The sequence below is a fragment of the Pantherophis guttatus genome, chromosome 5, assembly GCF_059756535.1.
Source record: "Pantherophis guttatus breed Tessera chromosome 5, ASM5975653v1, whole genome shotgun sequence".
NCBI lineage: Eukaryota > Metazoa > Chordata > Lepidosauria > Squamata > Colubridae > Pantherophis > Pantherophis guttatus.
This window is the reverse complement of record NC_142067.1, coordinates 133,297-156,615: the sequence shown is the minus strand read 5'-3', so window position 1 is coordinate 156,615 and position 23,319 is coordinate 133,297. Positions and strand designations below refer to the sequence as shown.

Sequence of the window (23,319 nt, the reverse complement as noted above, 5' to 3'; positions counted from 1 at the left end):
TTGCCTCCTTTCTAACTCCTCTGTACGGGCCCAGGGAAAACCCAGGCACACACACACGACTTGTTCTCCCAGACCTTCTCTCCCTTCCAGGATCTGGTCTTCTACCCCAAGGAGACTCTCAGCATGGAGCTTTTCCGGGCTCTGGGCCAAGTGGTCTCCCACGAGGGTTTGTCTGTGGCTGCCATCCAGAATGCCAGCCAAGCGGCCGCAGCTCTTTATCAATGGATCTGCTCCGTCTACTGGTACCAGTGGGCGCTGCATGAGTGGCAGCCGGCCATGCTGCAGCTGCAGTCCTGCGAGGACCAGATCAATGCGGAGAAAGTCAGCCTGGGCGACCGGCGCCTTCACTCGGAGTACCTGCGGGACACCACCCAGGCCCGCATCAGGGAGCTGAGGCAGAAGCAGGAGCACCAGGAGAAGCTGCTTCAGCAGCTCACACAGTCCTTGCAGGCCAAAGAGGAGGCCAGCACAGTGGAGAGCTCCGTGGCTGAGCACCTGGCCAGCTGGACGGCCATGGCCAAGGTAACGTCTAAGGCCGAAGGCCCCGCCTTCTCCTGGAAAGGGTTGCTGACACCTTCTTAGCCTCTCCTCTTTCCTCCCAGGATCTGGAGTGCCAGCAGATCACGGTGCATGGTGATGCGCTTCTCTGCTCGGCTGTCATCTCATACCTGGGTCCCTTCTCCCCACCACGGCGAAAAGAACTGCTAGAGAAGTGGCAGGCCGTGTGCGAAGGATCCCGGGTTCTCCTGGGCCCCTGTGATGTCAGCTGGCTCCTGCAGAAGGAATTGCCCTGCCCGGGCCAGGCGTCCTCTGGCCAGCCACTGCTCCCGGTGCAGAAGCCGCTGAAGGTGGCCTCTTTGCTCAGTTCGGCTCAGCAGCAGCGCCTCTGGGATCGGCTCCACAAGCCGAAGGATGCCGAGAGTCGCCTCGTCGCCATTATCATTCATTCCAGCATCCACTTGCGGACCCACCGGTGGCCTCTCTTGGTGGACCCGGACAAGCAGGCCCAAACCTGGCTGCTGATGACTTCCTCTTTGGAAGAGGGTGAGCGAAGGAGGAGAGCGGCCCCCGGGCACTGCCTTCCCGGGCTTGGCGCTCATTGGCCTCTCCCTTGCAGAGGAGTCCCAGGCCCAGGCCCTCTCTGACCTGGTGCCGGACATGGTAGAGCAAGGAGGTGGCGATGAGATCCCTGAGGACAACCTGGAAATCCTGTCCCTGACCAGCCCTGACCTTGAGCAGAGCCTCAAGGACGCCATCAAGTTTGGTGAGCGAGACCCGGGACAAGATTTATGGTGTCTGGGGCAACTTCAGCAGAGACGGACAGGGCAGCCCTGAGTGTCTTCATCTTTGTCTTCTTCTTCCAGGCAACCCTGTGCTGCTGACGGACTTTGAAAAAGACATTCCCTGGTGTTCAGCCCTCCAGCAGTTGATGGAGAAGGAATCCTTTTGGGGTTGCCCAGAGGGCAAAATTTTCTTCCCTGCCTCAGAAGAAGATGGAGTGGAAGCTGAGTGCCTGCCCATCCCACCTTCTTTTTTCTTGTACCTGTGCACGGAGCTACCTCTTAAATCCTTGGCTGCAGGTAAGAAAGAAATTGATCAAGATTTCCCAAATTGCTGCCACGAGATTTGGGTAGGTTTAGGGTGTGGATGAGAAGATGGACAGTTGTATAAAGGATTGCCCTGTTTGTTTTTATTATGGAATAATTTTTAATGTTTTTAATAGCTTGTTTTTATTGAACACTGCCCAGAGTCATACTTGTGAGTTCAGCCGCTATATAAAAGAGGTGTATGACACAAATAACTAGATGGGTGGCGGGCACGAGGCTCAGCCCACCATGAGGATGACTGTGTGGAGGGAGAAGAGCAGCTGCCCCCCCCCCCCGAAGGGGAGTCTTCCCTTCCACTGCAAAGGTGTGGAAATATACTGTTGGAAAGGTATAATTTATTTAGAAAAACCAGACCTCCCTCCCCGAAAGGGAACATTCTTGATATAATGTTTGTATTATTCCAAGAATGATTTGATATTAAGAATGATCGATCCAGAATGATCACCTGCCCAGTATGGAATTTTGTGACCGCTTGTCTCAGAAGCATCGGTGTGAACATTAAAGGAAAAAGAAACCAGGGTGACCCAGTTGAGGCATTTTTGCAAATATCTTGCAAGTATCCAAGAAACCCACCCCTTTGGGGGGAGAGGGGGATTTTAGTTCTGAACATCAGCTGTGAATCAAGTCCGGCAGCAAGTGGGAGATTCAGTGGGTCAGTAGACTGTGTGCTTTTCCGTAAGGTGGATCGGGAAGCCTGGGACCTGCCCCTTCCCATTCCTGAGAGGGTGGAGGAAGTGAATGGGGGGGGGTTTCCCTGAAGAAAAGTGGCTCCTGGGATTCCCTGTATTCCAGTAGGGCGGACTGATGGGAATCAAATTTCAACTTTTCAAGAGAATTTATTTCATAAACTGGGTGGAAAGTTGGAAATCTTTTTTCATGAATGGAAATTCTGAAGGAGAATTAGGAAATTTTGAAAAACGAGGTGAAGACCCTAAAACTAACAGTACCAAAGAGGGATGAGAGTGGAGAGCTGGTGAGCAACCCCTCCCGTCGTCCTGTTCCCCTTTGCAGAGGCCGACCATTCGCTCCTGAAGAGGCTAAACCTCATCGACCTCAGCCTCAGCCAGGGGGCCCTGGAGGACCGGCTACTGGGCGAAGTGCTGCACGTGGAGCGCCCTGAGATCCTGAAGAACCAGCAGATCTTGTATCTCGGGATCCTGCAGTTGGAAGGCAAGCTGGAAGCCACGGAGGTGATTCCCTGGATGGAAACCAATCTTTTAGACTTGTATGGCTGTCTTTCTTCAAGCACAGCGCTGTCTGGGTGACCACAACCATAAAACCACCAGGCCACCAAGCAGAAACTAAAACCCCAGCACCTTGGTCAACCTCTCCCCAGCCAGGATGCGCCAACCAGAAGCTCCCGCCATCTCCCGCCCAGCAACTGGCTTTAGAACAGGTCTTGATGGCCCTCTGGAAGGCTGAGCGGGGGGGATGGGCAGGCGGCATGGAGAAGGGATGCTTCCTAATCCCACCCTATGGCAAAGAAGGGGCCAGCCCTTTCCGATCTGGGGTCCAGCCTGGTCAGTCCTTTGGGCCAACCCCACGATGCCCTCTTCCCCATTCTGCCCACCTTCCCTGCAGGAGGAGCTGATGGACCTGATTTCGCAGCCGCAGCAGTCGCTCTTAGAGGAGGAGAACTTCATGCCGATTGTGCGGCTCCTCCAGACTCAGATCCAAGCGCTGCACGCCACGCACAAGCACATGGTCTCCCAGCACCAGGACCAGGCTGTGCTGTGTGGCAGGTATCGGCCAGTGGCCTGCCTGGCGGTGGGGCTACACGAGGCACTGCAGCAGGTGGGCCGCCTGCACCCGCTCTACCGCTTCCCTACCGAGTTCTGTGTCAACTGTGTGCGGCAAGCCCTGATCTCAGCCAAGCGCCAGGAGGCCAGCAAGCAGGAGTCCCTGGAGGCCCGGCTGCTGGAGCTCAGCAGGATAGTGCTCTGGCAGCTGCTCACCCAGGCCCTGCCCTGCCTGCAGGAGGCACATCGCCCACTCTACTTCTTCCTGGGAGCTGTGACCATGCTGAGAGTGGCGGGGGACGTCAGCCCCCTGGAGTGGCTGGCCTTCGCCCAGGGCCTGCAAGACCCGGCCGCCAAGGCCCTTCTCCTGCCCTCGGGGCCTGGCCCGGTCTGCCCTGACTGGTTGAGTGCAGAGGCTTGGGAGGAATGCGCCTTGCTGGAGAACCTTCCTGGCTTCCATGGACTGCTGGCCTCTCTGGCCGAGAAGGCGGTGCAGTGGCAGGAGTACTTCTCTCTGCCCTCCACGGTGGTGGGACCGGCTCTGTGCCCCAGCCATGTGCACCTCAGCCCTTTCCAGCGTGCCATCCTTTGGCGCATTCTGTGTCCCAGGGCCATGTGCCAGGTGATCTCCGATCTTACCACCTGCTTGTTGGGCTGGTCTTTCACTGAAAAAATGGCAGCTGTCAATCCCTACTCCTATAGCCGCGCCAACAAGCCAATCATCTTGGTCACGGCCCCGGCCGGATCGCAGGTTTCCTTTACGCATCCTTTGCTCTGGATCCAGCAGATGGCAGCCCAGCGGGGACGGAGGGTGAGTGGGGTCTGGCAGGAAAGAGAGGGAAGAGGCGGGCAGACCTGAAGGGGTCTCCACACCCCTCACTGACAGCTCTGCCCTGCAGGGGAGAGTGGTCGTCATCTCCTTTGGAACCCCAGATGCCTCCCGGCGTGTCCAGCGAACGCTGTCCTTTTGCACCAAGAAGGGGAAGTGGCTGGTCCTGGACAACTGCCAGCTGCTAAAGAGCTGGGATCCTGAGGTTCTGCTGCAACTGGAGCTGGTACTGACCACCCCAGCAGGTCAGAGGCAGGAAGGGCTGGGGAAGTTTGTTTCTGGCGAGTACAGAAGGACCCTTCCTTACTCTTATCTTTTCCGGTGCAGGACTGAGCAAAGGGGGGCCCTTGGATATCCACCCCAAGTTCCGGCTCTGGCTCATCACGACGCTCGATGCCCCTGACTCTGTGCCAGGTACAGCTGTTCTCCTGAAGGGCCCAGGGCAAGAGGGGCTCCCCCAGAGATGAAAGGGGAAAGGATGTGGACCGCAAGGAGCCGAGCCCTTCTGTTCACCCGTGTGCCCAGGGCCCGTGCATCGCAGTGCCACCACCTTCTTCTGCGAGATGCCCCTGGAGCTGAAAGGCATCCTGGCTCACACTCACCAGTGGCTGCAGGGACAGGTCCAGAACCTGGACACGGAGAAGCGACTCTCGTTGCTTGTCCTCCATGGGGTCCTGCTGTACCGGCAGAACTACGCCCCGTGGACACAGGCTGCCTCCTATCTCTGGTGAGTCGGGGAGTAGGAATGGGGAGGGAGATCTGGATGGGATTCTCCCACCTGCCACATGGCAGGAAGGCCACAGCTGTGGTGCTCAGAGCGGCTCAAGTCTCTAATGCGTCCCTAATGGCGGCTGGGGGCGGGGGGGGGGAGGAGGCTGGTTCCTCTCCTCCCTAGGATTATTGAAGAGCAGAGAGGCAGGAGAGCCGTGTCTGGTGGCTGCTGGCCAAGGAGCAGGGCACCAAGGGCTCAGAAGGGAGGCGGGCAGGAACCCCCCCCCCATCCTTCAAGGCTGGCCAAGAGGGTCTTGCGGAGGGATGGGGGCTGGTAGCATCCTAGAAAGGCTTCTCCTCTTGCAGCCCTGCTCAATCTGAGGTTGCACCCAGAATGGCTTTGTTCCACCCAGAATGATACTTTTAAAAACAGCTTTTAATTTGTAACCTAGCAGCACAATCGCCGTCTCTGATTTTAAAGCTACAAACAGTTGGACTTGAAGAGAAGCTCGGGAGGCCTCTAAGCCAGCCTCCTGCTCTGTGCAGGACCATCTTCTTCTTTGGAATATCCTGATGTCCATCTAACCTGAATCCACTTTCCTCATTTCCAAGCTCTGGGTTCAGGTCCTGCCTTTGGAGGCAATGGAGAACAAGCCTCTTCCGCCTTCAATGTGTTAAAGATGTTTGAAGAGCATTTGCACACAGCCACTGGGCTTCCTTTTCTTCAGGCTAAGACTATCCCACCACTCTGGGGCCCGGTCACCATCCCCTGGTCTGGCAGCGCCCTTGCTTGGCTGGGCTGCCCAGAACTAATCCGAGGAGCCCCTCTTCAGAAGGGAAGCCGGGTCAAGCGGGGGTCTGGATTCATCCAGTGGCAGCAAACTACCCTCGACTCGGGGGTCATCACCCTGTGCATTTTCGAAGGCTCAGGAAGCTACTTGTTAAGAAAAGGTTCCTGCAAGGCCCCCTGCCCGTCTCTTTTCTGCCACACCCCAGGAAAAGCCACCCTGGACACCCCAGCTGTGTCTCCCCTTATGCCTTAGTCTCTCAGGCTCTTCCCTCAAATACTCACAGAACTGCAGGCTTCTGCAGATCACAGAGGAAAACTGCACCAGGACATCCAACTCCTACAGGAAGTGCTTATTTAGTGACTGCCTCGTCTAATTAGGGATTGTTCGCTTACAATGGCAATCAAAAAATGACTTTGCAAGCAGTTCTCGCATTTATGACCTCTGCAGGTCTACAAAACAGGAAGGTTGAAATAAGGTCAACAAGGGAGTGTCATGGTTTCAATTAGCCACAGCTTCACTTAATGACGGGTCCCAGTTGTGGCTGCTGACATCCTTCAAAACCCCTTTCAACCACTGTTCAGTCCTGCCTAAATCCCTTCACCTTGTTTGCCTCTGCATAGGGATCTTTCACAGGGCCAGTCCCACGGCCTCCAGCCCACCAGGAGCCGGCCAGGGGGAGGGGCGGGGAGCTTTTCTGATTCTCCAGCTGCAGAGCATTAAGTAGCCCCACAGAAACTGACACCCCCAAAGTCCACATCTAGGCTGAGGAGGGCGAGTGGTTTGGGGTGCAAAGCCAGTACTGGCTCCAGGTGGGAGGAAGAGCAGCTGGGCCTGGTTCTAGATTGGCCACTGCACCAAATCCCTGGCCCCATGGCCTCTAACCCCATGTGCAAATAAGGGCCTCCCTCCCTTTTTCCACAAGCAAAGCCCTCCAAGAGCCCTGAGGCCACTTCCTGAGAGGAGTAAGGCCTGACAGGGATCTCCCCCTCCCCAAGGCCTCTCCCCCCCCCCCCCTCCTTCAGTGCTGCTGGCTCCTCTTTCTCCTTGGCCGCCTAGCATTGCCAGGGGTCCCTGCTGTTCTGTCCCACCAGGAGTCACGGGGAGGTCTTGGCAGGCCTCAAGGCTCTTGAGAAGCTGAGCTGGATGACAGACCCCTCTGAGGAAGCGCAGCTGCAGCTGGCAGGTAGGAAGGAGCCCCCTTTGGGGACGACCAGCCAAGCCCACCCCAGCCCATCCAAAGAGGGGGCTGCACCTTCCTTCCCTTTTTCCCCACAGGGACCATCCTATACGGAGGCCATGTTCTGGATGAGGGGGATGCACAAGCAGTGGAGAGCTTGTGCCAGCAGTGCTTGGCTCCCACTTCCCACCTGCTGCCTGGCTCCGGCCTTCAGAGGCTCCTTGCTGCGGTCATTGGCCACACAAGCCCAGGTAAGAGGTGGCCGTGCAGAGCCTCGCCCCCAGAAGGCAGACTGGCTCAGCTCTGATCTGCTCCTTCTCCCCACAAGGGCTCTTTGAAGACGAGGCCTCGGCAGCCACCCAGGGGCGGATACAGCAGCTGCCCAGCCCCATGGATCCTACCTGGGTAGGCCTTTGTGGCAGCCTGCAGACCCAAATGCTGGCCGGCCGCAGTCAAGCCCTGCTCTCAGCCCTGAAGGCGTCCCAGGGCCTTTGGCCTCGCTGGACCTGCCAGCTCCCGACAACGCTGGAGCAGCTGGTCAAGCAAGGCCTGGAGGTGGTGCAGGAGCTGCAGAAGCAGCTGGAGCAATGTGGCTGGGAGGTGGGAGCCCGAGGACGCCCCCCTCCTGGGCAGCTGCGCCCCAAGCCCCGTCCCCTGCAGCGCTTCCTGCTGGAGGAGGCAGGCGCCTTCCTGGCTGTGCTGGAGCAGGTGGGCAGGGACTTGGCCTGCACCCAGCAGTGCCTACAGGGGCTGCCCTGTTCCTCCCCCCGCTGCATCGCTCTCCTCCAGGCCCTGCAGCGGCAGCAGCTACCCCGCCACTGGCTGTCCTACATTCCCACCGGCCCCGAGTCCTTGCAGGCCTGGCTCAGGACGCTCCAGAGGCGGGGTGAGCTTCTGTGCCGCTACCTGCACTCCATTGGGGGAGAGCCAGTGGTCTGCTACCAGCTGGCAGCCTTCCAGCAGCCACAGCGCCTCTTCCTGGCCCTGCTCCAAGAGACAGCCCGGGCAGAGAAGCAAGAGCTGGAGAGCTTCCGCCTGTACCAGCAGGTGAGGGTGACCTCTGTGGGCGGGGGTGGGGAGGGGCAGGCCCAGGACCTCGGCTGTGAACTCCTCCCCTTGGTTTTGTAGGTGTTGCCCAGCCTGCTGCCTCCCAGCATTGCCCCCGAGAAGGGCCTCTACCTGGGTGGCCTAGAAGTCTACCATGCTGCTTGGAATGCCCACAGCGGCCACCTCCAGGAGAGCCTCTCGGCACAAGCCTGCCAGCTGCCTCCAGTTTGGGTGCAAGCCAGCCGGGAGCCCTGGGCAGCAGCCTCTGCCCCCAAATATCAATGCCCTGTGTACTTGGGGACCCCCCAGGCAGCCCTGGATCTCCGCAGTCAGCGGGTTGTCATGCACCTGCCTCTCCCTTCCAAGATATCACCTGAATTGTGCACCCAGCAGCGGGTTCACGCCATCAGCATTCTGCAGTGAGAGGCCACCGCAAGAGCTGAACCATGGGAGAAACCCTGGGTCAAGCTGTCTCAACCCTCCCTCCTTGTAGGCAGAGATCGCCACCGTAACTACAGAAATAAAACCATATATTATGAGTGTGTACAAAACAGTCCCCCGGTGCTCTCCCACTTTACCAGCCATGGAGGTCCCCTGCTTCAGTTATAAATAAGATGACCTCGAACACCCCCACCCCGTCCCCCAGTGGGGCCACCCGGCCCGCAGGCTCCCCAAGCAGTCCAGTCCCTCATTTCAGGTCCACATCAAAGTCCAGCACCAGCAGCTTGGTTTCTTCAGTGCCGTTGCGGCTGCCCACAGCACACACAAGCTTGGTGTTGGAGGCACGGATGCGCCAGACAACCCCCCCACTGCCCCCACTTTCCAGAGCAACCAGGTTGCGCACAAATTCCCCCGTCTTGAGATCCCACAGCTTGACTGTGCCGTCGTCAGAGCTGGTCACGACAAACTTGGAACTGAACTGGAGGCAGGTGACTGCGCTCTGGTGCTTACTGGGCCCTGCAAAAGGGGAGGGGGGAAGGTGGGACGGTGCATCTGTCATTCTTCCAAGTGAAGCCATCCCTCCCCATTGTCCCACTTCCTCCACGTCCAGCCGCCGGAGCTCCTTCCAGGCATGGCACGCAGCCCTCCCTTTACAAGAGCAGCAGCAGCTGATGCAACCAGACCTGGCCCTCCCTGGCAGTTTCCCCAAAGCAGCCTGGCAGAGAGGCCACTGCCATGCTCAGCTCTTGGGCCCACCTTCCATCAGGTTGGACGCTGCAGGTGAGAGCAGGCTTCCTACATACCTTGAGATTACCCCTGAGGCCAATAATGGCAGAGCTCATTTCTGGAGACGCTTGCTCTGCCAATCTCAGCCCCCTGCCACTCTTACCTTGGAGGGTCTGCAAGCACTGTCCCGTTTTGATATCCCAAATTTTCACAGTGGAGTCAGCATTGCCAGAGACGAGGATATTTTCCCGCAATTCCATGCCGCTGGTGAGGGACTGGTGCCCCATCAGGGTGTGCAAGCAGTTGCCGCTCTCGGCATCCCATACGCGGATTGAGGTGTCAAGGGAGCCACTCACAATGTGGGTGCCATCGAACTGCCCAATGGTAAGAGACAAAGTTGCAAATGAGCAGCTCTGGAGAGTTGGGCTGGACACCTCCCCACCCCCTCCAAAGTCCTTTCCAGCTATGACTCTCCCAAGCCCAAGGAGAGAGCCTCACCTGCAGGGAATAGACGCGGTTGGTGTGGCCTTGTAAAGTGTGGGTGCAGCTCTCTGTCTCCGGATCCCAGACTTTTACTGTGTAGTCGTAGGCACCGCTCACCACCTTATATCCATCGTACTGGACGCAGCGCACAGCAGCCACATGTCCCATTAGCACATGTAGGCACTGCCCGGTCTCTATATCCCAAAGACGGAGAGTGGCATCCCGGGAGCCACTCACCACCCTGCCAAGGGAAGGGAAGTAGCCTCAGCCTCAGGTTTGACACCACAGGAAACCCAAGCCGGCTTTCCGGACACCCCTCTCCTACCCCAGGCTCCTCTACCTAGTGTCATGAAGATGCATGCAACGCACAGTAGAGGTGTGACCATAGAGTGTGTGCACGCATTCGCCTGTGTCTGCATTCCACACTTTCAAGGTCCGGTCTGTAGAGCCACTGATGATAATATTGTCCCTCATCTGGGAGGACCAAACGCCACCAGTGTGTCCAACCAGAGTCTGCACACACTGTGGGAGAAGCAGAAGTTCAGAAAGGCCAGGCAGGGCAAAGAAGGCATCCCCCGCAAGAGAACCTGAACTGGGGCTCACCTCACCGGTGATGGCAGACCAAACCTTGAGCGTGTTGTCATCTGAGCCACTGACAATGCGGTTGCCACAGAACTGGAGACAGGTGATGACGTGGTCATCGTGACCTTTCAGGACCTGCTCCGGGCACAGAACAAACAAGTGAGCTGCAGCCCCAACAAAGGAGAGTCTTCTTCCAGGAGAGCTCAATTTAAGCTCTGCAGCTTGGAGCAAGCCCCAGGATCAATGGCCGTAAGCACAGAGCCCGCAGCGGGGTTTCCAATCTTTAAATGTGGACAAATGAGATATCCATAGGTGAGCAACCTTCTCTCTTCGCTTGCCCCACTTCTGGATCCTCCTCACTGGCAGCTCCTCTTCCTGAGTACGCGAGGGGCATTGAGACCAGTTCAGAGACCACATTCCTACTGTGGTTACTGCAGAGACAGGCAAGGCTCTTGCCTTGCAGTCCATCCCGCCCCACTCCCAACCTTCACATTCCCGAGGGTAGATTCAGAGCAAGCAAGATGAAAAAGGAGGCTATCAGATGAAAGCAATCTTGGAGGGGGGGGGGGATGCTCTGCATACCTTGGGGGGCCGGGCATCTCCATTGCGCCAGTTCATATCAATGCGATGCTGCCGTAGAAAGGCCAGCTTCCAAGGGCTGTACATGAAGCCCGGGCTCAGCAGCCGACGCTTACGCAGGCTCAGTGGCTCCTCAATACCTGCAGAGGGACCGGGGGGGGGGAGGGCATCGTCAGAGCAAGGACGGCCAGGGGGAGCCCGACCTACACCAACCAGGCAAAGCAAGGGTGGAAGCTGGACCTCACCTCCATCACGGCACTTCTCCCGCCAGAGCAGGTTGTCTTCAGCCAGAATGCGCCAGTAGCGACACGTCTGCGCAGCTCGGAGCAGGTCCCGAGGTTCCAGGAAGGAGAGGACATAGAGAGCCAGCTGGAAGGGAAAGGAGAGCTGCGACTTGGGGGCTGTTCAAAGCCCAGATGGTGTCCTCAGGCCATGTGCCACCCGGAGCCCACCAAGCAACTTCTTCCCTCCTTTGGACAGGACCATTGTCCAGCTAGATGCCGTGCCCATAATCGTAACTGCTCAAGGGCACTGACATGTAGCACCCCCACGTTTCTTCTCTGGCAACCTTTCCAGGTGGCTCTGCAAAGCTGGACAGACTCATCCACGCCCTCTGAAGGTCTGCTGCGTGCCCCAGGACCTGGCCAGGAACAGAGCCCAGCCTCCCATCTGGACCTGCCCCACTGCAACTGTCTCGGCCTCCTTGCTTCTAATACATTAAGCTTTTGCCACCTTCAGGCTCCACCTCACAAGCCCTCTTTGCTACCATCCCAGAAGGCAGAAGTCCTGGGTTCCGTGGCCCTCTCCGATTTCCTTGTGTCCGTTGTATGAGTAGCACAAGAGAAGCTCTACTTTCATCTTCCCTCGGACTTTATTCTTTTTCTAGTTACGTTCTTTTGTAACTGAAAGAAACTCTCTAACGACGTCATTCACGCTTACGCTTCTGTAAAAAGACTTGTTTTGTGCCAAACAACCCCCTCTCAGCTATGTCACACCTGGCACTGTGTGAGGCCTCCTTCCAAACAGGCCACCCACCTCCTTCGGCAGAAGTGAGATGAAGTCACGCTGGAACTGGGGCTCAATCACTTGCATCATGTGCTTAATCTGAGGGGGCTCACAGCGGTCAATGAGCTCATCCAGGGCCAGCAGCTTCTCCGGGCCACTCCAGCGCTGACAGGAAGCCAAAGAAGGTACGCGGAGGAGTAGAAAAAGGACAAAGAGGAACAAGCTTGATTTCTCATCCATTTCTACAAACAGTAGCAACAGCTAAAAATGTTTTATGCTCATTGCATCTACAGCATGTGCCGCAAACACCCCATAGAAAGAAAATAGACCACCGACAGCCAGGGCCTCAACCCAGAAAGCCCATCCTTCCAAACCCCCAAACCTCTGATGGGCCTCCTTGGCTAGAAGTCCTCAGCCTGCCATTTGCACACCTGGAAAGTGCGTAACCAGTCCTGCAGCTCAGGGGGCGGAGCCACGGGAGGGATGTGCCGGCATCGCACCTGGCCAGCCTTGGCATTCCGAAGATCCCCAAAAGTGGCCGCAGGCCGTGCTATGCAGGGACCCAGCACCCTGAGGAAAGAGCAAAGTCAGCCACTTTCCCTAGCAAACGCCCCAACACCCTCCCCCCATCATACCCACCCACCCAGGGGCCTTACCTGCCCGGCTCGGAACTTTTGCAGAGCTTCTTCCCTGGGGACTGGGTTTTGCTCTCGGGACCCCCGGCCTCCGATTTACGCTTCATCTGCAGCAGGAGAGACCAGGACATCAGCAGCCCCAGCCACCTGGGGGCTCAGACCCGACCGGATCCCTCCCGAAATAAGCAGGCTCCGCGGCCACGCCCCGCCTCCCATCAAATCAAGCTCCTGCAGAATCTGCAAAGTCGCAAAACCTCGAAGCCGGCTGCGGAGTGGGAAGCCTGCCCGGCGGGCTCCTCGCAGCCCCGGCCCGTCTTCCCTACCTTGGGCCGGGAGTGCTGGAGGAGCCCCCCGCCTTCCGTCCGCTCCACATAGTCGATCCAGCGCTCGTCCACCGTGTAGTAGAAATAACCGTCCCCGCCCGCCTCGTCGCTGCTCTCGCTCTCCTCCTCCGACTCGCCGCTGCCTCGCGGGGAACCGGGTCGGCCGCCGCGTTCAGGACTGCGTTCCGGCCCTCCGGGGCTGCGGACAGCGGCGACTTCTCCGCGCGGTCCTCCTGCTCCGCCGCCGCCGCCGCCGCCGCCGCCGCCATCCTGCGAAGGGGAAGCGAGGCTGCGCGCCCCCGCGGCCTCCCTGCCAGCGCGCGGAGAGCCTTGGGCGCCGTCGGGAGTCTCCGGGCGGTGCGAGCAGGTCACGCGCTGACGGTTCACCTCCAGGGTCCGGGCGGTGATGCCCTTGACGCGCAGCAGGTCCTCCAGGCGGCCAAAGCCCCTCAGCTCCTGCGCGGGCCGGGAGACGGTCAGGCGGGCGCCCGCGGGACCTCCGCCCCGAAGCAGCCGCCGCCGCCGCCGCCGCCACCCCCCGAGTCGCCGCTCACCTCCCTCTTGCGCACGATCCCTCGCGCTCGGCGGCGTCCGATCCCGACCAACGCGCGCTCCAGCTCCGCCGCGCCGGCCCGGTTGACGTCTATCCTGCCACCCCCGGACCCGGACCCGGACCCCGACATCGCCACCGCCGCGCTCGGCCCGCCGCCGCGCGCCTGCGCAAACCACCCGCCCCGCCCACATTTCCCAGAGAGCCACACAAGAGCCGCTACTCGCCAGCAAGACGGGCCTTTATTGGTCGGGAGGGAGCCCCGACGTCACCGGCGCTTGTACAGGCAGGGCCGCAGTGCCAGTCCGCGCGGCTCCTCGGCCGCTTTCGCCGCTTCCGCCCGGTCGCACTTGCGCAGCTCGAAGGTGTAGAAGTGGCTGCCCGAAACATCCTGCGGAGGGAGAGGCAGTTGGAGGGGTCCGCGGCAGCCCGGCCCCGCCCCGCCCCGCCCCGCCCGCCTACCTTGGAGGTCAGCCGGAAGCCCAGCCGGGCCAGCGCCCCCAGGAAGGCCCGTAGGTCCGCGAAGCGGCTCGCCACCTCGGCCACCAGCAGGGTCCCCCTGCGGCGGAGAGAAAGAGCGCGAGTGTTCTCCCGGCCGGCCTCGGGAGTCAGCCCAGCGGCCGCCCCCGCGCCCCCCCTTCCGTTACCCCGCTCGCAGGACGCGGTGAGCCTCTTGCAGGATCTCGCGCAGGTTGGTGCCCATCAGCGCCAGGCAGAAAACGGCCACGTCCACGGAGGCGTCCTCCAGCGGCACCTGTGGGCGACAAGAACAGCTGTCCGGCGAGGCGAGCCGGCGGGAGGGAGCGTGTGGAGCCGGCCCGGCTGGCCTACCTGTGCCATGTCGCAGACGGTCACACGCGGGTCCAGGGCCGCCAGGTCGAAGCAGTGCACCCGGTTGGGCAGGCTGCGAGCCAGGGTGCAATCCCCGCAGCCAAAGTCAGCTACAACCAGGGAGGCCGGTCTGCGGGGTGGAGACGGCAAGTTATCACCGGCAGAACAGCCTCCCCACACCCGGTATACAGCCTGGCCACCAGTTTTGAATCTGGGGAGGCCGATGTAAAGAAGCCCCCCCTCGCTCAGAAGAAAGCCTGCCACATGGAAGGGGGGAGGGACAGTAGCAGGCTTATTTTCTTTTGCTTAGATTAAGAGGAGTTCCTTCGATCAACAAAAAATAATTTCCTGTATCCTAATAAACCCGCTTGCCTCACAGGCTCCTTTACGTTCTCTTGTGTGTTTGTTCCCTGGCACAGGGAAGCCCTTCCAGCAGGCGTACCAAGGGACAAAGGCTGTTTTGTAACATTTGCCAAAAAGTTAACAGCAGGAGAGAGCAGTCACACAGAAAATACTGTGGCCGCAAATTCAACTAGAAAATAAACTTGTTGAGCCCCAAAAGAGAACTGGACCAAAGCCCATATCTCGAGCCACAGCATGGCCCAGAGCTCATAGATCACAACAGCAGTCCAGGGAGCCCCCCCCCATCCTCCGCACTGGACTGAGCTCACTCTGACCTATGTTGAAGATAGTGCACAAAGCGCTCCACCGGTCGCTCGGGCCAGCGGGCCGCCTGCAAGGCAAAACCTCGGTGGTAGACAGCTAAAGCCTCGGGGTCTTCCTGGAAAAGCTGGGCTGCCTCTCGGCTGGAGCATGTGTACAGCAGCTGGTTGATGTAGCGGAAGCGAGCAGCATCCAGGCGGCTCTCCAGGCGCTGCCGCAGGGACGGTGTCTGCCTGTCAGGCACCTCAGTACCCGGGGTCAGGCCTCTCTGGTCATCCGGAGGGTTGTCTGACACGGAAGATGCCAGAAGCCGGCCACTGGAGGCCTTGAACTTGTTGTTCTGCCGCCGCTTGTTCTTCTGCCGGTTTCTCCACTGTTTCCTGGTCAGCTGCTGCCTCAGCTCCTGGGCTCCCCTGCTGGACGCTGGGCTGCCCTCCTTCGCTGCCACTTCACCTAGACAGAAGCCCTTCGTATGAGGCCCACGAGGACCGAGAGGCTGGTCCACCAGAACCATCCCTGCCCCGGCGCACAGGCGAGATCTCGATTGATTGATTTTTTTTTTTTTGAGTGGCGGGGAGCGGACCCTCCTTGCATCCAGGCCGGGTGGGGTCCTGTCCTCTCAGCCCGCTCGCTAGTTACCGCCGGATCCCCGGCCGCGTAGCCTGGCTCCTCCGAGCGGATCACTGCGCCCAGTCCCCGAGGAGGCTCCCCCGATGGCGGCGCGGCTCCGGACGGCAAACCGATTCTCGCAGCTGGTCGGGGCGGCTCGGCTTTCCCTCGGGGCGCAGGCAGCGCTCTTGGCTGAGGCGATCCGCTCCTCTCGGAGCCTCGCTTGAGGCGCAGACTCCCGTACCTGGCACTCTCCGGCCGCTGCGCTTCTCGCCGGGCCCTGGCGCACAACGGCGGCTCTCCCGGTGGCCGCCCGCGCTCTCGGCCGCCTCGTCTCCGCGCCGCCCGCCGCCCGGAACTCTCTTGCCCGGCTCCGAGGCCGCAAGGCTGCACAGGGCCTCAGGCCGTGGCCGCCGGCCCAGGGCGGCCCGGAGACGCTGCCGGCAGAGCAGCGACGGTCGTCCCGCGCAGGAACCCGCCGCCGGAGTCCTCCGCGCCGGCATCCTCGCCGCGGCCGCCGGAACCCGCGCGCCGGAACTTGCGCAACGCCCAGCGCCGCGGAGAGGCCCGCGCGCTCCCCCTGGTGGCCGGATGGCGGCGCCGCGCCCGGTTGGCCCCTGCCGCCAGCTGGCGGGGCGGGGCGGGGCGGGGCGAACGGCGCGGAGCGGCCACACCCGGAGCGCGCGGGGAAGGCGGCGGCCGAGGGCGCGGGGCGATGGACGACATCTTCACGCAGTGCCGCGAGGGCAACGCGGTGGCCGTCCGTCTCTGGCTGGACAACACCGAGAACGACCTCAACCAGGGGTGAGCGGGCGGGCGGGCGGGCGGCGGGCGGGGGCCGCTTAGGAGGCAGCCGGGGCCGGCGGTGCTTTCCGGCCGCGCGGCTTTTCCGGGAGCGCCGCTGCTGAGCCGCCGGCGAGCCTGCGGGGTGGGGAGAGCCGGGCGGCGGGGCACCTCCGGCCGGCGGCTGTTCCGGGCCTCTGGTGGGTGGGCGCTGGCCCCGAGGGCTGCCCGCGAGACCCCCGCCCCAGCGGAAACGGTGGCCGGCCGGAGCGCCTCCCCGCCCCGCTCCGATCTCCTTTTAAGGGCCGCCCGCTGGCGCTGCCCGCCCAGGCCGCGGAGGAGGGAGGGAGAGGCTGGGCGCTGCCTCCCGCCACCGCTTCCCTCCCTCGCTTCCTCCCTTCCTGGCAGGGACGACCATGGCTTCAGCCCCCTGCACTGGGCTTGCCGCGAAGGGCGCTCCAGCGTGGTGGACATGCTGGTCATGCGCGGCGCCCGCATCAATGTCATGAACCGGGGAGACGACACCCCCTTGCACCTGGCCGCCAGCCACGGGCACCGCGACATCGTCCAGAAGGTGGGATGCCGGGTCAGAGGGGGGGGGGGGGCAGGTGCTGCTGCTGCTGCAGCGGTCCTGATGCCCTGACTCTCCATTCTCTCCCGGTGCAGCTGATCCAGTTCAAGGCAGACATCAATGCCGCCAACGAGCATGGCAACACCCCTCTCCATTACGCCTGTTTCTGGGCCCAAGAGCAGGTGGCAGAGGTGTGTGTGGGCTTCCAGGGGGCTGTAGTCATCTGGGCCTGGCCCTAGTCCCTGGTCGCTTGGGCTGCAAATAGGGGCCGTCTCCTTGCCTCACTTTCCCTCCCTGTTGCTGCCAGGACCTGGTGGCCAGCGGGGCGCTAGTCAGCATCTGCAACAAATATGGAGAGACGCCCCTGGACAAGGCAAAGGAGCCCCTGCGGGATACATTGAGAGGTGCGCCCCTCTTCTAGCCGACCTCTGACTTCTTTCTTCTGCTGCTGCTCTTTGGTGGGAGGGGCAGAGTTAGCCTCAGGACCTGCCCTGCTATTACCTGGCAGGCAGGCACCAAAAGTGGTTCTTTTCCTTGTGGCCCCTTGTGTGAAGCAAGTCACCAGGCTGCCTCGAAATTCAGGCAACCCAAGTTTGGTGTGGAGCTTGAGTTGGAACCAGGAATGTCTAACGGGGATGGCACGTCTCCCTTGGCATGTTTGGAGAGGCCAGGGCTGAAGACGATGCCTTCTCAGGCATTGAGGGAGGTGGTCGACCTGATGGAGAGCTGCCTGCCCTCCCAGACACAGGAGAGGATCAGCTGCTGACATGCAGTGATGCAGATAGGCAGCAGATCCCCTCTGAGGAGGAACAGCTGCCTCCCCCTCTCGATCCGAGGGCATCGAGAGCGCAGCTCAGAGAAATGTCTATGGAGATTCTCTGTCATCCAGGTCATGGTTGTCCCAAAGAAGCAGATGGACTTTCTTTGAAAATGTTTCGCTTCTCATCCAAGAAGCTTATTCAGTTCTTTAGAACTTCAGAAGTGAAGAAACTTCTTGGATGAAAAACATCTTCAAAGAAAAACCAGAAAGTCTAGTTGCCTCTTGGAAAAAGCACCTTTGGGACAACCACGACCTGGATGACTGAGAATCTTCTTAGACAAGTAATTTGTGCTAAATAAAAATAATTTATTAAGGAGAGAGATCTAAATGTCCTAGTGGACCACCGAGCCAGCAATGTGTTGTAGCTGCCAAAATAGCCAATGCAATCCTGGGACAGTGTCGAGAGAAGTGCTAGTACTGCTTTATACTGCAGTGACAAGGAATACTGTGTCCAATTCTGAGATTCTGAGGCTTAGAAAACATGCAGAGATGAGCAACAACGATGAGTCTCGAGGTACAATGAACCTTGTAGGGGAGATGGGCGGCATAGAAAATAAAATAAATAAATAATATAGGTTATGTCTAGCCTATTGAAGAAGATTGGGGGGACAGGAGGACTCTCTTCCAGGGCTTGAGAGGTCACCACAGAGACGAGGGGACTGACTTGTTCTCCAAAGCATCTGAAGGCAGGACAAGAAGCGACACGTAGAGATGCTTATTAAAGGGGCAAATTTTCTGACACAGAGAACAATTATTCAATGGAACAGCTTCCCTCCCAGGGCTGTGGGTGCTCCATCGCTGGAGGTTTGACCAGGATTGTATAAGGTCTCCTGCCTTGAGCAAGGGGTTGGACTGTAAGACCTCTGAGGTCCCTTCCAGCTGTAGGAGTCTGTCTTCCATGTTTGTTCCACGTGGTCCTAAAGCAAAAACTGGGTTTCCCAAAAACCCCAGAATTCTTTCAATCCATCTATGTGTTTGCTGCCAAACCCACCCACCCCCCGCCACCAGTTTCCTTGGGTAAATTTGGGGAGGGATGATGGAAGGAATGCCCAGAAAAGGGAACGGGGATCAAGCCTCCTTTCCTGCGATGCTGCTCTCTGGCTTCCCTGACCGCTCCCTCTGCTCTTCTAGAGCGTGCAGAGAAGTCCGGTCAAAGCCTGACCCGCCTCCCCTACAAAGACACGTTTTGGAAAGGCACCACGCGGACTCGACCACGTAAGAGATGGCTTTCCAGAGGGAGGCAAGGGGGCTTCTGGGCCAGAACAGGAGGGTGGGGGGAATCCTGACCCTCTCCTCTGGCCTTTCTCCTTTCCTAGGTAACGGGACCCTGAACAAGCTGGCAGGGATTGACTTTCGGCAGCTGAGCCTGGGTCACAAACTCAACGAGAACCAGTCCGGAGAGGTGCTGCTCCCAGCTCCCCTGCCCTGCCCTCCCCCGGTACAAATGGGGAGGGGGTCCCCCATTCCTGGCTCTACCAGGTGCCCTGACCCCTCCACTTCCCTGCAGCTCTGGAAGGGGCGCTGGCAGGGGAACGACATTGTCATCAAGGTCCTCAAGATCCGCGACTGGACAACCCGGAAGAGCCGGGACTTCAACGAGGAGTACCCCAAGCTCAGGTGAACAGGGCTGGGTGGTCTCTGCCCTGCCCCTTCAGCAGCATCCGGGCCTGTCTTTGGAGGTGTCAAAGCTGACCTGTCTCTTTCCCCACAGGATTTTCTCCCACCCAAATGTGCTGCCAGTGCTGGGTGCCTGCCAGTCGCCACCCGCTCCGCACCCCATCATCATCACCCACTGGATGCCCTACGGCTCCCTTTACAATGTACTGCACGAAGGCACTAGTGAGTCTTGCCACTGGGTGTGATGGGGCCTCCTTACAACCCAGCAAAGGGGTGGGTGGGTAGCAAAGGTCCCAAAGTCACTGACCGGCTGCATGAAATCATTGGCCATTTTGCACCAGGCCGTTCTCAAAACATGCTCCAAGTTGAGACCGAGTCATGTTTTATGGAAGCTGTGGACTGGCCATGTGAAAGTATATCATGCGACCTCCCCCAAATTAAAACCTGAAGTATTTGTTTGACCCCATGGGGGGGGGAGGCAGTCCAGCACCTCCCTTGCAGTAGGTCTGTCAGGCGCAAGTAACCAGGAAGAGGAGTTTACTTCAAAGCACCCCAAGTTTATTCCACGCTATCTTTGCCCAAGAATCTGATCTCTTGTTGGTCAAGGCAAATTGGCACCAGATAAGAGTCAATTCACTCGTGGGAGGCAGGGGGGACCTTATTTCGACTTTATTTCTTGTGGGAGTGTAGTGCGTCATCCTAATTGATGTCCTGACTGACCTGGCCCTCGGACTCTGCTTGGTCATCCCTGCAGATCTTCAGTGGGCTTCTTTGGAGGGCCTGTAGGCAGCCCCTCTCTGGGGCTGGAAAGTCCCTGCTCCCCCTGGAGGCTGGATCTGGACATGGGTCCCTTGCAAGTGTTTTTCCTTCCTCCTCTGCAGCCCTGGGATGTAGCCCCACTGCACCGGCAGCCCCAATTTCTCGCGGTGCAAAGTGATCCTGCTGGCTTACTAGAAAGCATTTCCACAGACTCACCGAATTATAGACAGGCAGGCAGATTCTAATAAAACTTTAACAAGATGGGAAGGTTAAGAGCAGCTTGGCAGCAGAGCCAATGCGCCCCGGTGGGGGGAGGGGGAATATCTCTCGTTTCCATCTCATAATTTCCCTTTTGCCCAAGATGACCGTCCTCGGTCCCTGATGCCCTTCCTGCCTTCTCTCCAGATTTTGTGGTAGACCAAACGCAGGCAGTGAAATTTGCCCTGGATGTCTCAAGGGGAATGGCCTTCCTGCACACCTTGGAACCTCTCCTCCCTCGCCACTATCTCAACAGTCGTGGCATCATGGTCAGTTGGGGGCAGGCAGGGAGGTTGGTGCACTGGGCAGAGCAGACCCGGGGCACAGCCTCACCCATCTCTTCCCCGGAACAGATAGACGAGGACATGACGGCCAGGATTGGCATGGCAGATGTGAAGTTTTCCTTCCAGTGCCCGGGCAGGATGTATGCCCCAGCTTGGGTGGCACCAGAAGGTGAGTGGAGTTGGGGGGCAAGTGCTCCTCTGCTTCCCCAGCAGAGCACATCCACAGCTTCTCCCAGACAACCCTCTTCCTCCTCACAGCTCTACAGAAGAAGGCCGAGGAGATTAACCGGCGTTCGGCTGACATGTGGAGTTTTGCGGTGCTCCTGTGGGAACTGGTGACCCGGGAAGTGCCATTCGCTGACCTCTCCAACATGGAGATTGGCATGAAGGTAAGCTTTGCCAGAACAACAAAAGGGTTCTGCCAGGCTGTCCAGTGGGTGCCAGCAACATTCTGGTGTCTCTTTGCAGGTTGCCTTGGAGGGGCTGCGACCCACCATCCCCCCCGGCATCTCCCCTCATATTTGCAAGCTGATGAAGATCTGCATGAACGAAGACCCTGCCAAGCGTCCCAAATTTGACATGATTGTCCCTATTCTTGAAAAGATGCAGGAGAAGTGAGGGGCCCGTCCGGCAGCCACTGGCCGGCCCTAAGTGCCTTCAGGAAGAGTCAAGGGCCAGAGCGAGGACTCCCTGCACACGGTACAGATCGAGGGGGCCGCCTGCCAAGGGCAGGCTCCAGAAGGGGGCTGCTCGGCCTTGCACTCTCCCTGCTGCCTTCACGCCCCGTATCTCTGGCCACCTCTTGTGCCAAGACCACCCTGCACTCCCACCTGGCTGTGCTACAGTTTTTATCTTTTCTACACAGGCCCAGGACAAAGCCCCCTGTGGCCCAAATAAACAGCTGTCACTGAAGCAGGCGGGCCTTTTGTGCTGCTTCCATGGGGAGGGAATCCAGGCTGCCTCTGAACCACAGAATGGGGAAACACATTTGCAAGGGCGGCAGCCTGTGTTCTGTGTGGCCATGATCCTTTTGCCACAGAGATGCTCCTGGCATGCAAGGAGCACCTTTCCCCCCACCAACAGGTACCTGGGAAGAGTCACCTCCTGGCTTCTGTGCCAGAACAAAAAGATGACGGATTTTTTTGGGGGGGGGGGGTGATACCACAGGAGGAATACCACAGCAGTAGCAGAGCACCCAACGCCAGAACCATGCATGGCAGCAGGGGGTCCTGACAGTAACCAAAGCAAGAGATGGGGACCAGAGAGACTTTAATAAAGAATGGGGGAGAGGGAGGGGCTTTCAGGTGAAATAATGGGGTTTCTTGACGTTGATGCCATACTCGGCCAGCGCAGGGGCCAGATCCTCCATGGTCAGCGTGTGCTTCTTGTCCTGCCAGAAGGAGAGGCAGCAGCAGCCGAGAGGTCAGAGCCCCCTCCCCAAAGCGTCCACCGCCCCCTCCCCACCCACCTTGCTCTTGTTGCGGGAGCTGCAGGAGGCCGTGCCCTTCATCTTGCAGTGCTGCAGGGCGTCGTTGGCCACGTCCGAGATGAACTTCTGGGCCGCCAAAGAGACCAGCCGGATGCTGCAGGGAGGGAGGGAGGGAGGGTTGGCTCGGTTCGGGCGGGCTCCCCCGAAGGCCCCCGGAGCCCCGCTACACTCACATGCGCGGGTCCGACGCCTCGAAGCCGGCGCGGTTCAGGTAGTATCCGGTCACGGCGTCCGGGATCTGCAAGAGCGGGGCAAAGTCAGGCGTGGAACGGGCCGCGACGCCAGCTCGCCCTCCCTCCCTCCCGCCCGGGACCCACCGTGGGCGTGTAGTCCTCCAGCTGCAGCAGGAAGTCCACGAGCGGCGCGCCGGACGAAGCCGAGCCGGGCGGAGGGGCGGCGGCGGCGGCGGGCTTGGCGTCCCCATTGGCGGCGCCCGCGGGCGGCGCAAAGACTCCGTTGGGCAGCGGCGGCGGCGGCCCCTCGACAGGCTGCGCCAGGGAGGCGGCGGCGAGGCCTGCGGGGGGCGACGCGTGAGAGCGGCCGGGCGGCGGGGGCCCCCTCCCTGCCCCGCCCGCCCCGCCCCGCCACTCACCGGCCGCCCCCCCGGCCGCCCCCGCCACGCCCGGGCTGCCCTTGGCGCCCGAGTCCCCGGCGGAGGCGGCGGGGGGCGGCGGGGGCGGGAGGGCCGCGGGTGCCGCTGGGCTGGGGTCGGGCTCCGCGACCCCCCCTCCCGTGCCGCTTCCCCCGCCGCCGCCGCCGCCGCCGCTGCTGCTACCGCCCGCCCCGCTGCCGCTCATGGATCCGGCGAGCTCCGGCGGGGACGGCGGCGCTTTCTGCGCAGGCGCGCCGACTCCCCCCCCGGAAGCAGGACTGACGTGGCTCCTCCCCTCCGGCGCGCCGCTCAAGGGGCGGGGGGCGGGGGGCGGGGTTTGGTTCGGGCAGGAGTTCCGGCTGCGGGCCGCGGGTCTTGCGCGGGGAAGGGTCCCCCTTTGCTCCCTGGAGACGGGCCCCGTGGAGGGAAAGGCGTTCCGCCCGCGGGGCTCCCTCTTTGGGGCCAGGCCGATGCTTTGCCCCCCAGCCGAACCCCTGGCCCCGCAGCCCCCGGAGGGAGATCATAGAAGCCGCCCCTGGAGGGAAGCCTCCTGGACTCAGGATGGCAGCCCTCGCCTCGAGGCAGTCTTGCTGGCAGGCCAGGGGCAAACGTTTCTCAGGCGATTCCCTCAAGGCCGGAGACGGGGCAGCGGAGTCCCCGCCTTCCTCGGCCTGCCCCGATGGACAGAGTCTCGCCAAACAAAAACCTGCGTGAACTCAATCCGTGAAGGCCGATGGCGAGGGATTCTAGGTGTGGCGACCCTGCAGATCTTCTCGCAGCCCGTCCCGGGATTGCACCGTCTCTTCCTCCGGGTCTCC

The 23,319-nt window shown here is 60.2% G+C and overlaps 5 protein-coding genes across 11 annotated transcripts in view; 2 read left to right on the top strand and 3 right to left on the bottom strand.

Annotated features, from left to right (window-relative positions):
• The window catches only part of DNHD1 (dynein heavy chain domain 1), a 66,171-nt gene extending 57,719 nt beyond the window's left edge, over positions 1 to 8,452 (top strand). For 3 of the 5 annotated variants that reach the window (XM_034426350.3, XM_034426355.3, XM_087894555.1), the window contains 13 exons: positions 91 to 522; positions 603 to 1,044; positions 1,118 to 1,264; positions 1,365 to 1,580; positions 2,619 to 2,797; positions 3,189 to 4,157; positions 4,246 to 4,420; positions 4,503 to 4,589; positions 4,701 to 4,902; positions 6,769 to 6,860; positions 6,953 to 7,105; positions 7,183 to 7,901; positions 7,983 to 8,452. In XM_034426350.3, the coding sequence (XP_034282241.2) occupies positions 91 to 522; positions 603 to 1,044; positions 1,118 to 1,264; positions 1,365 to 1,580; positions 2,619 to 2,797; positions 3,189 to 4,157; positions 4,246 to 4,420; positions 4,503 to 4,589; positions 4,701 to 4,902; positions 6,769 to 6,860; positions 6,953 to 7,105; positions 7,183 to 7,901; positions 7,983 to 8,324 (4,155 nt within the window). In that variant the 3' untranslated portion in view covers positions 8,325 to 8,452. The remainder of the gene's footprint in view (positions 1 to 90; positions 523 to 602; positions 1,045 to 1,117; positions 1,265 to 1,364; positions 1,581 to 2,618; positions 2,798 to 3,188; positions 4,158 to 4,245; positions 4,421 to 4,502; positions 4,590 to 4,700; positions 4,903 to 6,768; positions 6,861 to 6,952; positions 7,106 to 7,182; positions 7,902 to 7,982) is intronic. The other 2 variants (XR_015734363.1, XM_034426353.3) reach the window with 2 other exon arrangements.
• On the bottom strand, positions 8,415 to 13,428 carry LOC117670867 (F-box/WD repeat-containing protein 7-like). Of its 2 annotated transcripts, XM_034426370.3 has the most exons (12): positions 13,230 to 13,428; positions 12,676 to 13,131; positions 12,374 to 12,459; positions 12,149 to 12,287; positions 11,748 to 11,882; positions 10,958 to 11,081; positions 10,716 to 10,852; positions 10,155 to 10,268; positions 9,892 to 10,073; positions 9,567 to 9,792; positions 9,232 to 9,442; positions 8,415 to 8,858 (listed from the first exon to the last, which is right to left on the bottom strand). In XM_034426370.3, the coding sequence occupies exons 1-12, from the start codon at positions 13,356 to 13,358 to the stop codon at positions 8,590 to 8,592; spliced, it is 2,208 nt and encodes a 735-aa protein (XP_034282261.2). In that variant the 5' UTR covers positions 13,359 to 13,428; the 3' UTR covers positions 8,415 to 8,589. The 2 variants fall into 2 exon arrangements, with proteins under 2 accessions (XP_034282261.2, XP_087750685.1); XM_087894559.1 differs by having other exon boundaries at positions 12,676 to 13,419.
• Positions 13,429 to 13,448: 20 nt separating this feature from the next.
• RRP8 (ribosomal RNA processing 8) lies at positions 13,449 to 15,957 on the bottom strand. The gene is made up of 6 exons (XM_034426378.3): positions 15,573 to 15,957; positions 14,734 to 15,172; positions 14,057 to 14,186; positions 13,873 to 13,979; positions 13,688 to 13,784; positions 13,449 to 13,616 (listed from the first exon to the last, which is right to left on the bottom strand). Exons 1-6 carry the CDS (start codon positions 15,829 to 15,831, stop codon positions 13,494 to 13,496), a joined length of 1,155 nt encoding a protein of 384 aa, XP_034282269.2. The 5' UTR covers positions 15,832 to 15,957; the 3' UTR covers positions 13,449 to 13,493.
• Positions 15,958 to 15,996: 39 nt separating this feature from the next.
• Positions 15,997 to 21,332, top strand: ILK (integrin linked kinase). Its single transcript, XM_034426375.3, has 12 exons — positions 15,997 to 16,132; positions 16,520 to 16,685; positions 16,778 to 16,873; positions 16,990 to 17,086; positions 18,634 to 18,717; positions 18,819 to 18,904; positions 19,010 to 19,119; positions 19,214 to 19,341; positions 20,284 to 20,405; positions 20,490 to 20,589; positions 20,679 to 20,809; positions 20,889 to 21,332. The coding sequence occupies exons 1-12, from the start codon at positions 16,044 to 16,046 to the stop codon at positions 21,036 to 21,038; spliced, it is 1,359 nt and encodes a 452-aa protein (XP_034282266.2). The 5' UTR covers positions 15,997 to 16,043; the 3' UTR covers positions 21,039 to 21,332.
• Positions 21,333 to 21,672: 340 nt separating this feature from the next.
• Positions 21,673 to 22,746, bottom strand: TAF10 (TATA-box binding protein associated factor 10). 2 transcript variants are annotated; one of them, XM_060689626.2, is made up of 5 exons: positions 22,502 to 22,745; positions 22,227 to 22,423; positions 22,083 to 22,147; positions 21,889 to 22,003; positions 21,673 to 21,810 (listed from the first exon to the last, which is right to left on the bottom strand). In XM_060689626.2, the coding sequence occupies exons 1-5, from the start codon at positions 22,704 to 22,706 to the stop codon at positions 21,721 to 21,723; spliced, it is 672 nt and encodes a 223-aa protein (XP_060545609.2). In that variant the 5' UTR covers positions 22,707 to 22,745; the 3' UTR covers positions 21,673 to 21,720. The 2 variants fall into 2 exon arrangements, with proteins under 2 accessions (XP_060545609.2, XP_087750692.1); XM_087894566.1 differs by having other exon boundaries at positions 22,227 to 22,746.
• Between the last annotated feature and the right edge of the window lie 573 nt (positions 22,747 to 23,319).